The sequence below is a fragment of the Acomys minous genome (assembly GCF_964271855.1).
Source record: "Acomys minous genome assembly, chromosome: 5".
Taxonomy (NCBI): domain Eukaryota; kingdom Metazoa; phylum Chordata; class Mammalia; order Rodentia; family Muridae; genus Acomys; species Acomys minous.
In genome coordinates, this window is record NC_140494.1 from 20543512 (window position 1) to 20560516 (window position 17005).

Below are 17005 nucleotides of genomic sequence, written 5' to 3' on the forward strand. Positions count from 1 at the left end.
CCAGGTGCTTTTGAACACATCAGGTTGCCAAAACCTTTAGTATTTCCTCCTAGGCTTTTGTTACTTAGTCATGTGCTTTACCTATATGCTTTTCCTTCAGGCATCTGTGGGTTGTTGCCTTTCATTGAAGTTAAGGGCTACTTTTTTTCTTGAATGAACTTGGAGAGAGCAGAACAGCCATGTCTCAGTTCTTGGTTAGCTTTCAGACACTTTGGAGCAGTGACAGACATAATTCTTTGCACATAAAAGTTGGAGAGATGGCTCATTGGCTGCTCTTCCAGAGGACCTGAGTTCAATTCCCAGCACACACACATGGCAGCCCCAAACTGTCATTAACTCCAGATCTAGGGGCTCTGACACCCTTACACAGACGTGCATGCAGGCAAAACCACTAATGTGCACATAAAATGAAAATCCTAATACTTGGGAGGCAGAGGCAGGTGGATCTCTGTGAGTACAAGGCCAGGCTGACCTATAAAGCAAGTCTAGGACAGCCAAGGCTATACAGAGAAACCCTGTCTCGAAAAACAAAAAAAACAAACACCCAAAACAACAACAACAACAGCAAAAAATTCAACAACAAAACAAGACAAAAATTCTTTGTCTCTGATTAGAGGCTAGAGTCTTTACACTGGAAACTCTCAACCTCAAGCATTCATATAGGAAAAAAAAGTTGCCAAGAACTCCTATCATTTTTCTCCTCTTAGTTGAGTAGGTGCTTTGTTGCGGTAAACTTTTCTGTAGGTATATTTTTAAAATCTGTTTTATTTGATTTCTTATCTCTTTCTTCTGTCATCCCAATCCCTTCCAACACCCCAAGACCAGGTAGGAGAGAAAGGTGAGAGGGGAAAAGGGGCATAGCTCTCTTTAGCTACTTCCTGCTGGTAAGGGCTTTAGGGCAATACCAATCTCTGTTTCAGGATATCTCTGACTTCTTCTTGTCAACTGCATCAACAGCAACCAGGAGCAGCAGGGGTGGAGCACCAGTATTACTCTTTCTTGGAGGTGTCCCATCCTCACCCCTTCCGAGTGCTCTGGCATTTAACCCTGTCTATTAAACTAACTGCATCTGGCAAAGACCACACTCTTCTCAGCCTCACAAGGGAGGCAAATAGTTTGCTGCTGTGGACAATCCTGTATCTCACACCTGGGATTAAAATAACATGTTTACATAAATGAGAAACCAAAACTTCCACAACACTCTTCACTGTTTTCCAGAGTTCCATAAGGGAATTTAACAATTTCTATTGTTGTTTCTGATGTGGTGCCTACCCTTGCACCTGCCCTTTTCTCCATTTCTTTTGTTGGTATAAATCTGGATATTTTGTAGCCCGTGTGTATGTGTACATATTCGTATATGTAAGTTATGGACAGCTCCTGGCTTAGGCTCCTGTTCTTCTACCTTAGCTTCTTTAGTATTGGAGTACCACTGTCTTACCATGCCTTCTTTAATTTTTTTTTTTTTGGTTTGTTTTTTGTTTTTTTTGAGACAGGGTTTCTCTGTGTAGCCTTGGTTGTCCTAGACTCGCTTTGTAGACCAGGCTGACCTCAAACTCATAGTGATCCGCCTGCCTCTGCCTCTGGAGTGCTGGGATTATAGGCGTGCACCACTATGCCCAGCTAAATATTTTTAAGCTTTGTTCTGAGATATAGTTTGGAAACAGATCTTATATTTGTTAGATTAGTTTGGATCAGTGTTGATGTCGGGGTACTTCTTACCATCAAGGCAATACAATAATTTTTTAGTTTTGCTTTCTTTTTTCCTCTCCGTCCTTTTATTTGCTTAATGTAGACTGGCTCCTACCTCCACCTCTTTACTTGGCAGTGTTTTTGTTTTCGGTTTTTTCTTATTTTGAAAGATGTATTTATATTTCATGTGCATGTGTGTTTTGCCTGCAAGTGTGTGTGTGTGAACCACGTGCATGTCTGGTACATGTCTGACAGAAGCCAAAGGAAGGGGACCAATCTCTGGAGTTAAAAGACAGTGTGATCTGTCATGTGGGTGCTAGGAAGTAACCTAGGGTTGTCTGCAAGAGCAGCAAGTGCTCTTAACCATTGAGCCACTGCCTCGGCCTTTGTGCCTTTGTGCTTTCCTGAGAGATCTGCCTGCCTCTGTCACTCATGCGCTGGGATTAAAGGGATTTAAGTACTCTTATTTATGGCCATTAGCCATTGAAAGTAGCTATACACATCTCTCCCTCCACTATTTCCAATTCGAGATTCCTTTTGGAATAATTTTTTCCATTTTGAGGGAAATGATTCTTCCTTTGGTGTTTGAAAGTATTTTTATTTTTTGTCTTTGTTTATGGTGATTTGCAAGCATCTTTCTCACTGAGCCACCACCTTGCTTTACTTGTATGTCGTATTTGACTATAATAGATGTACTTATTTTCTGATAGCTTCAATTATAGATTTGTTTTGATTTTAAAAAAATCCAAACTTGCTGGATTTCACTTGCACTGTCTTTCATGTTTTAATACTTTTTTCTTTTTTTAAAAAAATTGCATGTTTTTCCACGTGGTGGTGGCAAACCCCTTTAATCCTAGCACTCGGGAGGCAGAGGCAGGTGGATTGCTGTGAGCTCGAGGACAGCCTGGTCTATAAAGTTAGTCCAGGATAGCCAAAGGCTACACGGAGAAACCCTGTCTCGAAACCCTCCCCCACCAAAAAAAATGCATGTTTCTCACTTTACACCCTGATTGTAGCCCCTCCCAGGCCTACCCTCCCTCCCTCGTCTCCCCTTTCCTAGTCCCAGATAGGGGGAGCTTCTTCCCCTATTATCTTTCCCCAGACCATCGAGTCTCATCCAGAATGCCTGCGTTCCCACCAGGGGGAGTGATAAATGAGTGGGCACTGAAGTCCATGTCAAGAGGAGCTCCTACTCCCCATGTTATGGGACTGCAAGGAGACTGTGCTACCTATCCTCTGCATCTGAGCTGGGGGATCATGGTCCTTGCTTGGTGCATCAGTCTTTGCAGCCACTCCCTACCCCCAACCTCCACTCAGATTTGTGGTTCCATTGGTCTCCTTGCAGAGCTTCTGCCCCCTCCAGGTCCTTCTGTCACCCAAGTCTTCCGTAAGACTCTGAGCTCCATCCCAAAGTTTGCCTGTGAGTCTCAGCATCTGCTTTGTATGCTGGGCCGGGTGGAGTCTTTCAGAGGACCTCTGTGGCGGGCTCCCGTCCTGTTCCTTCCTTCAACTGCTTCCAGTGTCTATTTGTCCTTCTGATGTTTTAGTACTTTTTATTTTATAAAGTACAGTTATCAAGTAATGAACATTATTTGTGACTATACTCTGAAAAGTTATCATTTTCCTTTAGAGGAGCTGTGTAAGATGTCTGTTGTGTGATATAGAGGGCACTTGTTGTTTAGGGCTGCCTGTTGGAGAGTTCAGCTGATTACAGCCTCAGTGTGTTCTTTCTCAGGCCCACGCACATGGGTTTCTAGTCCTAGCTCCTGGTCTGTCAGTGTCACCACCTCCCTTTCTCCATGCTTTACCCCGCCTTCCTGGAATTTAGTCTTTTCCCAGTTTTACAGTAACTTTACTGTTATATCAGCTTTTTAGCCTCAGTCACATTTTTTATAATTAAAACTTTAATATCAACCCATAATATTTCAGTCTTAGATTTAAAATAGAAAAATGATAATTAATTCAAAATATTGACAAAATATAAAAAACTAATAGTGTCAAATTTAAGTTTATTAAAATTAAATATTAATTTTTTCCTCCTTTATTTTCTTGATGGTGGGACTGGAACCAACACTAACCCTGTATATGCTAGGGAAGGGCTCTGCTGTAAATCATTTATTGCAGAACTGAGAATGGAACCCAGAGTTTCACAGATTAATCAGGGGCACTACTACCTACTGAATTATATAGCCATCATACTTTTAGGTGCTTATTTAATTTTGGCTCTTTAAAGCGGACTTAACTTTGTAGTGCAGTCTGATCTTCAGCTCACTATGTAGTGTTGACTGACCTGGAATTGGAGAAACTCCTTGTGCTTTAGTCTCAGAATGTTTACAGTGCTGAGAACCATCATACCTGCTATCTTTAAACTGAAGTGGTTTTCAGGAGGAGTGTTAATTTGTCTGTCCTTAAGTGTCAATGTCAGCACCTGAATTCTTAAGTGTTCCCTTTGTTTATGTCGAGTGCATAATAGAAGCAGCCATGATTAGGAACCCTTTGCACCAGTAGTGAGTGGGTATCAATTGTTATATAAATAATGCAGTAGCTAGATTTTTATTATGTGTTTTTGTTATGGATTTGATTAGTCATTTTAAGGCATCTTTTAGACAGGTAGTGATTTTATTATTTTCGTTAAAACTTGAAGAATGACATTATGTATTTATTTATTTTTAGGTTGGGCTCATGTGGTTTGTGCCCTCTATATTCCAGAGGTACAATTTGCCAATGTTTCTACAATGGAGCCAATCGTTTTACAGTCTGTCCCACATGATCGTTATAATAAGGTACAGTGGATGTCATCTTAATGTTGTTTGCATTTTTGGTTCTGAAACTAGGAGATATAAAGGAGGTGGGGTTTTTCTTAAAAACGTGAAGACCTTCTTCTAACTTCATAGAGATCTGGAGAAAAGTAGTTACCATCTGAAGCTACAGTATTAAAATAAGCTCACAAGAGTGTAAAAGGTGTCATCTTTTGTTCTAATTTAGGTGCGTTTTAATGTTTTCAAGATATTTTACTCACTTAGCACACATTTGTCTTTGAAGATTACTGACCTCTTGCCTTATCAGGTGTCAAAGTTAGATTTGAGTTAGTCATTATTTTTCTGTTAGTGTCCCAAGTGTGTGGGACGCTGAGGAGGAGGCTTGCCTAGATAACATATCAAGACCCTATACTTTTTCCAAATCAATCAATCTACCTATCAGTCTAGTCTAATCTATCCATCCATCCATCCATCTCTTTTTAAGTAAACCATTTTCCTTATCACACTGATACTGTTAATGCATTTTTCAAGGCTTTTGTATTACCCAGTGCTTCAGACAGTGTTATGAAGGTACATATATGTTGTAAATGAAGGCGCATGTTGCTTCTGTGGAAAAATGTCATTATAGTCAGGTCGAGATTTCAGATATTTTAACGATAATCTTTTGATTAAGCAATTAATGTTTAAAACATTTGAAAATGTGGAGAAATAAATCTTATTTAAATATTTTGACTTTTTCTTTGTATTTTTGTGTATCTCACATACATGCTTATAAACATTTAGATCATATTACTTACTGTTTTTCTTCACTTTTGAAACTTAGTAATCCTAAATATATTTTGTGTTAAGTGATATTGCTACCATAATTTTCCTGGCTCTTCAGTCTGTAGTAGATTACTAGATTCAGTCACCTGTGTGGCAGCCTCTGATGGAAGGGCCTCATGTGGTATCTAGTTTCATATTATTAGGATCCATGTAAAAGGGTCCGAGTATTCTGGAAATTTCAGTGTGTTAAGTTTTTCTCTATAATGTGATTACTAATTCTTAAGTAATAATCACGTTAAGTGTGATTGTTACCACCAAAAGTGCTGTTGTTTTTAAGTTTTTGTCTTTTTTTTTCCCCAGAGGTTTTTCATGTTGGTTAATTGACCTTGTTTAATATAACATTATTTCTACAAGGTGTTTTGTGTTTTCTTTTGGGGGTTTCTATTTTGTTTGGTGGAGAAAAGCTCCTGGACTCATCTCAGCAGCCTTCAGACTGTTAGGTAGCATGGGGCGGCTTTGAGTGTGTGATCTTCTGCTTAGACCTCTGAAGGTTGGCATTACAGGTGTGTCACGGATAGTTTTCCACAGAATAGCTTATTTAAAGCTTTTAAAATTATTTTTAAGTAATTTTGAATTTTTGTGTTGAGTATGATGTATGTGTGTGTTTATGTACATGTGTGTACTGGTGTGTGTCAAGCCAGAAGAAGGCACTGGCTGTCTTCTGTTGCTTTTCATAGTGTTCATTGAGACAGGGTCTCTCTCTGGACTTGAAGCCTGGATTTTTGTTGTTTTTTTTTGCCTTAGGCTGGGAGCCAGCAAGCCCCAGCAGTCCTCCTGTTTGTTACCACTAGCTACAGACCTGGGGTTAAAGGTGTGTGCAGGACCATGCCTTGCTTGTTACATGGGTGCTCGTTTCTGAACTCGGGTCCTTATGGTCACATAGCCAGCACTCTTAAACCTGTATTTCTTAGTGCCTTTAAAAGCCATTTAAAAACCTGTTTCTCTTACAGATTATGAAATAACATCAAGGTTATTTGCAGGCTGTGAGAAATAGTAGAGTTCTTCCTCTTTACGTCATACTATATTTCCCTATGCAGGCTAGAATAGCTCAGGGCTACAGTGTCTTCTAGTATAATATGCCAGGTCCTGAGTTCAGTGCTCTTGTACTACAAAATAAATAAATGTAACAGAGAAGGAAGATTCTCATGTATCTGTAGCGTAACTATCAAAGTCAGGAAGTTAGTGATACGTAACTACTACATGTCTGCCAGCCTCTTTCATGTTTTCTTATTTTTTTCCCAGAAATGTGTTTCATGAAAAAAGATCACAAGTTTCATTTTGTGTCTTTTAAAAAAAGCTCAAACAGTAACATAACATTTCCTTCGACTACTGTCAGTTTGGTACTTAGAATATTGTAGTTTTTAGTTATTTTGTAGAGTATCATTCTATTTGGACTTGTCTTATTTGGCTTAAGTTTAGTGGATTACATTTTTGTAAGGAATGTTACAGAAGCGATTTTATATTTTTCTCATTTTATCTTGTTAGGTGGCACAGAGATTCCAATTTTTCTGATTCCTTATAATCTTATTTTCATTATTAGTTAAGATGTTGTCTGTCAAATTTTTCTACTACTAGGTTGATTTCATTCCCTTTATAATTAACAAACATTTTGTTGGGAAGTAATTTGTACGTAAACATCTTGCTCTGTATGTTTGCTGCCTTTCACTCATTTTGGCATCCGTAACTATTTCTGAAATTGTTGCTATCATTTATGGCTAATTATATAATTTCTTTCACATTTTCAGTTTGCATTCTATTACAACAAAAAGCTCAATTATAGTATGGATTTAATATGGTGCTATCTTAACTTTTTTAGACAGAGTCTGAAAACTAAAAGCACGTATACTGGCTGGTTTTATTTGCTAAGTAGCTAAGGATGAACTCAAACTTAATAAAAAAAATGTTTTGATTTATTTACTCTTATTTTTGTGTATATGCTTGCTTGTATGTGCACCATGTATGTGCTGGTGTCTTGGATCTTCTGGAACTGTAGTTACAGGTAGTTGTGAGCTGGGTGATATGGATTCGGGGAAGTGAACCTGAATCCTCTGTAAGAGCAGCAAGTATTCTGAACTATTAGTCCACTTTTTCAGCCCATGACCTTGAACTTGTGATCTTTCTGCATATTAATATAATGTTGAGAGTACAGGCATGCCTGGCCATGCCTTGTTTGTTTGACTCTGGGGAATCAAACAGCATCTTGTGATGCTAAGCAAGCACTCTGCCACCTGAGCACTAGTTCCGTCTCTTTCTATTTTATTTTATTTTGGTTTGGTTTTTTTGAGACAGGGTTTCTCTGTGTACCCTTGGCTGTCCTAGACTCACTATGTAGACCATGTTGGCCTTGAACTGATAGCGATCTGCTTGCCTCTGTCTCCCAAGTGTTGGGATTAAAGGTGTGTACCACCACGCCTGGCTTTCTATTTTATTTTAACAGCTCATCCTCTATTCATTTATTTTAATGTTCATACTATGTTGCTATGTGGCTGATGACACCCCTTTAATCTTCCTTTTTAGTCTCTTGACTGTATTTGTGGGCATTTTCTTACTTTTTACATGGCAATATATTTGTGGCTCATCTTGATTCATTGGTAGTCTAGCACTAGAATTATTTTCTCCAAGGACCTAGATTTTCTTTTACACAAGAATGATATTTCGAAAGCAATGTATACACTATATTAATTGTTCTTAGGGCATTATTAGTCTAAGATTCTCTCACTTGGTATAGAGACCAGATGTATGCTTTTTAACACTAATATGCAAATATACATATATTAATATCTATTATTTATATTTGTTAAACTGTGAGGTGTAACAATTTAAGTCTGATGTAGTATTTGTATCGATATACCTATGTATACATACAGTTGATATGTTCTGTATCTGAGTCTGTATGTTGAGAGTTCATAAATTCAATGGCTTTACCAAATGTAATCTACCAGACCTAGGCTCATTATCATTATTTCTTACTCATATTTATGGTTCTTTTTTGTCCAAAGATATATGACTTCCAGTAATTTGCTTATTTGCTTCATCTTCCATACATGAGCAGGTCCTTGCTGCTCATTTCACTGTAACTGCGTTCAGGCCCTGCTTGTTCTTGCCCTACCTACAGGCATTTCTGTTCACTCTCTTGAGGATTCGGGCACCTCACTCTGCCGCTGCTGGTTGTCCTCTGTGGTTGTCCTTCCCTCACTCTGATATCACGATCGCCTTTACCCTGCCTCTTTAGGGGAGCAAACTCTAATCAGACTGTTGGCACCTGTGCTGGTCTGTCCCTTACCCTCTAGTTGGAGACTTTTTTTGCTTGGTCCCACCTCGTGGTTTTAAGAATAAAATATTTGAAAAGGAAGGGAGAAGTGTTGAAAGGAAGAGTGAATTGCCATGTCGGAAACAGCCCTTGCTTCATTTACTAGGGGACCCACGTGATGATCAAGCTGTCCACTCCTCACATCTGTGCAGGGGCCTGGGTCCAGCCCGTACCTCTTTTTTGGTTGGTGCTTCCACTCTGTAAGTCCCCACGGGCCTAGGTTAGTGGACTCTGCTGGCTGTCTTGTGGTTTTGGATCACTGCCCCCTAGTGGGTCTGCCTTGTCTGGCCTCTGTGGAAGAGGGTGTGCTGAGTCCTGATGTGACTTGATGTGCTGGGGTGGGTTGATTGGGGGGGAGGCTCCCCTTTTCTGAGAAGAAGAGGAAGAGGGTAGGGGGAAAAAGAGGGAGGATGGCACTAGGAGGAGAGGAGAGAGGGGACTGCATTCAAGATGTAAAGTGAGTAAATAAACATATAAAAGAATGAATTGCCTAGATTTAAATATTCAATCCCATCTAAATACATTTTACATTGTGACAAAATATGTTGTTTCCCCCCTCTGACCTGACTTGGTTAGTCAGATTTTTTGGTTGGTTGGTTTGTTACGTTTTTGTTTTGGAGACTGGGTTTCTTTGTGTCTACCAGGCTGGCTGCAAACTCAGAGATCCACCTGGCTCTGCCTCCTGAGTGCTGGGATTAAAGGCATGTGCTGCCATCACTTGGCATGGGTTAGTCAGTTTTTAAAAATATTGCCACTGAATAGTCTGTTTTTATAGTGGTTTGAAATACTGTTTGTATTACTGCTAAGATCTTGGGTATGCGTTGGTATGCTTCTGTACTTTTTTTTTTAAATTTATTTATTTATTTGTATTCTATGCGCATTGGGGTTTTGCCTGCATGTATGTCTCTGGGAGAGTGTCAGATCTTGGAGTTACAGGCAGTTGTAAGCTGCTATGTGGGTGCTGGGAATTGAACTCAGGTCCTTTGGAAGGGCAGTCAGTACTCTTAACCACTGAGCCATCTCTCCAGCCCCTGTACTTTTTTTTTAAATAGATGCATACGAGCATGTACCAGTGCCACTGTTAGGACTATTTTTATTGTAGTATATTATTTTAAGTCAATACAACTTTGCATAAAATGTACATGGTGGAAAATATAAGGAATTTTTAGTTGGACATGAATAAGATTCAAATTTTAATATAATGGAGTCACAGCTAAATACTTGGTTTAAGAACAGTTATCTTTTAAAAATATTGGAATTTTCGTCCCAGAAATATGGGTTTTTCTTGTCTTATAGTTTTCCTGATGCATTATTACACCTGTAATCTTATTTCAGAGGAACAAATGTTTGAGACTAGTCTGTATAACATTAAGACCTTGCTCAAAAAAATAAAGAAAAAAAATCACTTGAGAAGTTATTTTGGTGGTGTTTATTCAACATACAATTCTGAAATCCTAGTAATAATTGGAAAATGACTTACTGAGCTTTGGAAGACTTCAGTCCAAGGTGAATGGCAATAAAGGATGGCATCCAGAAAATTCATTCATGACTTTTATTATTATTACTGCAGCTTCCCAGCACAAAACTGAGGGCGTAGCGTGTGCTACATAAATACTTTACTCTGAGCTGCACTTATTGTACACTTGCTTTGTTTTGTATTGCACAAGGTGAAACATTCAATAGAGGACTCCTCCCACCTTTGCATAAGCCTTCAAATTTGAAAGACAGCAAACTTTCTGAGACTAGGTAATATATGAAGGGAAGGAAGTTTTATCATCACATTTTGGAATCTAGAACTCCAAGAGAAGGCAAGCTGAGGATGACCCTGTTCTTTGTAAGAGACTATTTTTTTTTTTAAATTAAAAAGTACTTTAAAATATGTATATGCATGTGTGTCTGCATCTGGATATGTGCAAATAAATGTAGGTGCCCATGGTGTCCAGAAGAGGGCGTTGTATCCCCTGACCTGGAGTAAAGAGTCAGTAATAATGCCTCCACATGTGGGTGCTGAAAACGGAACTGTGGTTCTGAGGGAGCAGAGTCCTCTTTTCAGCTCCAGTGGTCATCTCTTTGGAGCAAAGTGTAAGACTGCCTTTGGAGTTGTATTTGTAGCAAGAAAACAGATCCATACTGTACATGTAAAAAGAGTGCCAGAAGTTAGTGTCCTTTGGGCCATGATATGTACATAGGTCTTGGACTTACTCCTTTTTAATGAAGAAAATAGTAAAGGTCATTTATTTCAGTATGGTGACAGTTTCTCCAAGCTCTTGAGATATTCCTGACAGCACTTGCCGTTCACTTGGGCTTTTCCATCTATCCTGAAGCTGGTTCCAATGCTGATGAATATTTTCTTTCTTGACAAAATAATACATCTAAGTCATTTAAAATTTTTTGGTATCAAGGAAAATAGCAAGATAACAGCAGAATATGCAGTTTCAGAAAGGGTATGAAAATTGAAGAATTACATAGTTTGAAGACAGATTGGCTCATTTAAGTAGTTTGTATTTTAAAAGTAAAAAATTGTAATGTTAGTGCCTCTATTTGTAATCACAATGGTAGTAAGTTGGCTGAGATGGCAGATAGAATTCAAGGCATCCAAAAACAAATGTTAAATGCATATTTAGGTTTGAATCGGGATACTAAGGTTTTCCACCAACAGTAGGGCCAGTGTCAGATTATCAGAGTACACTTAGCAAAAATCTCTAATTTTGTTTGTTTGTTCATTTATTTAATTTGTGTTTGGCTGTTCTGGAACTCAGTATGTATATCAGGCTGGTCTCAAATTCAGAAGAGATCTGTCTGCCTCTGCCTCTTGAGTTCTGGGATTAAAGGTGTACACTACCATGCCTGCCTTTTATTACTATTTTTTATATTATTATAATTTGAGAAATGTACTATATAGTCAGTGTATTTTGGTTATGTATGTACCCCACATTTCTTCAACTCCAGACGCATCCAATGTCTCACCCCCAACTTCATGTAATTAAAAAAAAAATAAATCAAGTGCAAAATTAATGCTACTCAAATGCACATGGCTGTGAAGCCATCTCCTGGAACATGGCCAAGCTACCCCAAGCTGCATCCCTGAAGAAGACTTGTAGGGGAGATAAACATGTTTTTGTTTTGATCCCAAGTGCGGAACAGGGAACACAATTGTGAGAGAGCAGGTGATGTTTATCCACTTCGGGGGTGGGGGGGGCTGGGGGGTGGAGGTGGTGGTGGTGGTCTTGGTTGTTGCCCCCTTAAAAACATCCTAGTACAGACTCTGAGAGGATATGTGTGTGTGTGTGTGTTTGTGTGTCTGAGCCTAAAACAGGAGGGTGGGCTTTTTTTGGGTCTTGGTATTGTTTGACTGATCATGCTCCACTTGGAGACGCTCCTAGAGAGAACTGCTCCAGGGAAGGCTTCAAGGCTTTGGGCTCCGGCTCCGTCCGGCTCCAGCTCCGGCTCCAGCTCCGGCTGCAGCTTTGGGTTTTGGTTGCTCCAGGTTCCAGCAGCAACTTTGGTGGAACTGCTGAAATCCTGACTATGCCAGGGGATTAATTCCTAGGAGCTGATACCCAGAAAGTTTCATTCTAGTTTTCCTTAATCTCCTTTCTCTCCTGTTTATGGTAGTCTAGTCGGGTTGTAAGGGAGGTACGTTCAAACCCATTTAATAAGTTCATAATAAAGTATAATTGTTAAGGAAACTGAGCCAATAGGTGGTGCCAAACGTGGGGCATGAACCCACAACCCTGAGGTTAAGAGTCTCAGGCCTTCCCAAACTGAGCTTGAGCAAACAAAGACTTTTACTTTCCTTTCTTAGCAGCTGTCTCAACTGCCAATAGCTCCTCAGCCAGGGGTGTACCTTGTGAGCCCCTTCTTGATTCGTCCTGGAATAGTTGCTAGTTTGTGAATGTAACAGCCGTTCATGCCCAGAAGACACTGTTTTGCATCAGTACTTACAGACTTTTGAGTCTTAGAATGTTTTTGTTTTTCTAGATGGGGTTTCTCTCTGTGTAACCTTGGCTGTCCTGGACTCATTTGGTAGACCATGCTGTCCTCTAACCCAGCATTCCATCTGCCTCTGCTTCCCTGAGTTCTGGGATTAAAAGTGTGTGACACCATGCCTGCCAAAGTCTTAGCATCTTTTTTTTTTTAAATTAAATTATGAGCTGGGCATGGTGCCACATGCCTTTAATTCCAGCACTCAAGAGGCAGAGGCAGAGGATCGCTGTGAGTTCAAGGCCAGCCTGGTCTACAAAGTGAGTCCAGGACAACAAAGATAACATAGAGAAACTGTGTCTCAAAAAAAAAAAAATTGTATACAGTGCTCTTGGCTGCATGTACACCTGTATACCAGAAGAAGGCACCAGATCACATTATAGATAGTTATAAGCTACCATGTGGTTGCAGGGATTTGAACTCAGGACCTCTGGAGGAGCAGTCAGTGCTCTTAACCTCTGAGCCATCTCTCCAGCCCAAGTCTTAAAATCTTATCAGCCCCTCTTCTGTCCTGTTCCCTGAGCCTTGGAGGCAGGAGTTATGATTATAGATGTCCCATTTGACATGAGTATTCCATAGACCCTTGTTATTTGCAGTTTGGCAACTTGTCTGTATTAACCACCACCCAGAGAAAGAAGCTTCCCTGATGGGACTGAGAGCTGGTCTAAACTATAAATACAGAAGCAATGTGTTTAGAAGGCAGTTTGATACTATGTCAACTTAGCAAAGTAAAATACGGGTACATTTTTCATCCTTGGATTCTTGACCAGATTCACAGAGCAAAACATTGGTTTCCTCTTATTGGAGCAGACCTTAACTCCAATCAGAAAATCAGTTGGCTTGTCAGGCTTATTGTCATAGCTCATATGGTTTACAGCCAGGTAAGAATGTGCATAGCCAGAAGCCTACGTGGCACTTTCTGGAACTATGAAAACTTGCCAGTAAGGAGTAAGCTTTTAAGATGGTGCCAGCTTGTTTTCTTCATGTTCTGTGACCAAATTATGTTGGTGTCTTCAACAGTAGGGTTTTCCTATCAAGTTCTGGTAGGTAGGTAGGTAGCCAAGAGCAGTGGATTGCCTGTATGCTTTGGAGGTCTCTGGGACCTTCCTGAGCAACAGTGGAAGATAAATTATAAAGGGAGAAATGAGAACAGGAGTTGATAGATTTAAACGGAGAAGGAAACCAGGATGAAGGTCAAGAACGAGGTGTAGAAAGGAATAATTAGGGATATTTGAAAAATTTGCGCAGAAACATATTTTATAAGCTTCATGAAAGAAATATAAAGAGCTTATTTACTTTTGGTGCTGTAAAGGTTTATCGAGGGAGGGAATAGGTGGCGTTGTCTCAGTCCTTGGTGCAGCTTTTTCAAGGCTGGCACTGCAGTGCTCATTTCCTCTGGCTTCCTCTTGGATGGATGTGGGTCTTCATCTTCTCGTGGAGGAATTTGAGCACCCTCTAGTCTTCAGAGATCTCTAGCAGCTCTGTGGCAATCTGCTCCTTGGACACAAAGCCACGTAATTCCTGGCCATGTCCTACATGAACTTGGTGTGTCCTAAATCTTCTTTTTGTAAATTAGGGAAGTTAGATCTGGATTGGGCAATGTTTTTCTCATTTTGTGAACCTGTAAAACAGAAAGCAACAGATGTGGTATGGAGATTCTCATTTCAAAATAGATAAATTGGAGGATAAAGGGAGTCCCTGGTTTAAACAAATTATGAGGATCCACGTTTGAATCTCTAGCAAGCACATAAAAAGTTGGGCTTGGTGACATGCATATGTGATTCCAGTGCTGAGAAGCCAGATACAGGAAGACAGATCTCTGGGGCTTGCTGGCCATCCAGTCTAGTCAAAATGGTGAGCTCCAGGTGAGAAACTGTGTCTCAAAAAATAAGATGGAGAACAGTAGCAGAAGATACCTAGTTTCACATATACATCCTCACAAATACATGCACATAGAAGTATGTAAAAAAAAGCAGGGCTCTGATTATCTTCATTGTCTGGAAGGATTATATCTAATGATGCCTTGTGTTCAGGCGGAGGACTACATTGTATCTTTTGGTTTTGTTTCTTTTTGGGGGGGGGGTGTCTCTTAATGTACTCCCAGTAGTGCTGGAACTCAATATGTAGACCAGACTGGCCCTTAAACTCACAGAGATCTATCTGCCTACTTCTTTTAAAAAGACAGCTTTGTCTTCAGCAAATGTTCATACACTGTTAGTCATATACTGAGTATCATAGGGTTTTGATGGAGTTTTGTTCCTGCTTTGAGACAAAGTTTTACTTTGTAGTAGACCAGACTAGCCTTAAACTCACAGAATCCTCCTGCCTCTGCCTCCCAAGTGCTGAGATTAAAGGTGTGCATTATTACCATGCTTAGCCTTATACTATATCTTTTTTTAGAAATCTTTTAAAAATTCAAATAATTTATTCAGATTACATCCCCTCACTCCCCCCCCCCCCCCCCCACACACACACATGGTTTCTCTGTGTAGCCTTGGCTGGCCTAGACTCACTTTGTAGACCAGGCTGGCCTCAGACTCAGAGCAATCCACCTGCCTCTGCCTCCTGAGTTCTGGGATTAAAGGCGTGTGCCACTACGCCCGGCTTATCCCCTAATTTGTATCTTCCCATTCCCCATACTAGATCTTTTAAAACTGTATTAGGGAAGTAAGTTTTCACTTTTTTTGCCCAATGTGATTTTCTTTGTTGTACACCTTTCCCTATAGCCTTAGTGATTTGATAGTTTGAGCATGAAAGACTCCCTGTTGCTTTGGTGTTAACCTTTAGTGTGCTGTGTGTAGGCAGGCCTGTTCTTTTTTCCCTTGTATTTATGCAAAGACAGGAGGAGGAGAGAGTTTCATGTTATTTTTAGCATCAGATGACCTTTATTGTTACAGATCTTTGGCTGAGGAGTATTTTTTGGATGGCGCCCCTTCCCTGGGGGTGTTTTCTCTTACCTGTCTTGTCTGCTGTGTGTCTCCTTATTGATCTTCTTGGAGGTTCACGCTGCCTTAGGCAGCTCCACCCTTCTGCCTGTGTCTAGAGTGCTGGAGGTGTAGGTATGTAGCCCCATGCCCTGGTTTCGTTGTTTTCCTCTTACCCAGGGCTGGGTTTTATATATGTTCTGGGTGTAGTAGTTTGCTGCCTGTCCTCAAAGTTTCTAGAGCTCTTAAAAATAGTGTCTGAGCAATTGGTGGGACTCCATACTTTTCCTTTAAATGATTCCTGAGCCTGCCTTCCCAATGGAGAGTCCTTATTTGTCTCCTTTGTTCCTGTCTTCCTTGTGAAGTGCTATAGAAAATAGCCTGTGAGTAGATGTGAGCGCTATATGGTACCACTCATTCTATATAAATATGCTAATATGTAGTGAGTATTTGGCAATTTCAAAGCATAATTTTAAATTTTTAAAAATATTTAAGCCAGGTAGTGGTGTCGCACACCTTTAACCCCAGTATTCAGGAGGAAGAGGCAAGCAAATCTCTTGAGTTCGAGGCCAGCCTGCAGCCTGATTTACAGCGCTAGTTCAAGGAAAGTCAGTCAAGGTTGTACAAAGAAACCCCTGTCTTTAAGGGGGGAAAAAATCAGGAGCCGGAGAGATGGCTCAGAGGTTAAGAACACTGTCTGCTCCTCCAGAGGTTCTGAGTTCAATTCCTAGCAACCACATGGTTGGCAACCATCGATAATGTGATCTGATGCCCTCTTCTGGCCTGCAGGTGTACATGCAGGCAGAGCACTGTATACATAATAAATAAATAAATAAGTCTTTAAAAAAAGGAAAAAAGTCACAAACTAAACAAAAAACATGGAAATGAAAAAGACTTATTTATTTTGATTTGTTTGTGGTTTGCCTGCATGTAAGTGCAGTAGTGCATATAGTTTCTGTGAGACCAGAAGAGGGCATTGGATTAGCTAGAACAGAAGGTAGTGAGCTGCTATGTAGGTGCTGAGAATGGGGTCCAGGTTCTCTGGAAGAATAGCCAGTGCTCTTAAAACACACACACACACACACACACACACACACACACACACACACACGTATATACATATATATATATATACATACATATATACATGTGTGTATTTTTAAATATATATTTTCATGTATTTTATGTATATGAGCACTCTGTCTTAATGCACATCAGAAGAGGGGATCAGATCTCATTACAGATGGTTGTAAGTCACCATGTGGTTGCTGGAAATTGAACCCAAGACCTCCGGAAGAGCAGACAACATTAACCGCTGAGCCCAACCCCAGCAAGTGCTCTTTACTACTGAGCAATTTCCCTTCCTCCCTTTTTCCTCCTTTAAATATTTTGAGACAGTTTTTGTTTGTTTGTTTGTTTTGTTTGAGCTCAGATTGGTTCTAACTGAGGATGACCCACATGAGATTGGGGGTGTTTGGGGTGGTATGGGCATAGACTCAAAGATGGCCCCAAAC

General features: G+C 40.1%; 1 protein-coding gene across 18 annotated transcripts in view; it reads left to right on the plus strand.

Moving 5' to 3' along the window:
- The window catches only part of MLLT10 (MLLT10 histone lysine methyltransferase DOT1L cofactor), a 146483-nt gene that overhangs the window by 44574 nt on the left and 84904 nt on the right, over positions 1-17005 (plus strand). For 15 of the 18 annotated variants that reach the window (XM_084782433.1, XM_084782430.1, XM_084782431.1 and 12 more), the window contains one exon: positions 4363-4472. The exons of the other annotated variants lie outside the window; for them this stretch is intronic. In XM_084782433.1, coding sequence (XP_084638559.1) covers positions 4363-4472 — 110 coding nt within the window. The remainder of the gene's footprint in view (positions 1-4362; positions 4473-17005) is intronic. 18 annotated transcript variants of the gene reach the window in all.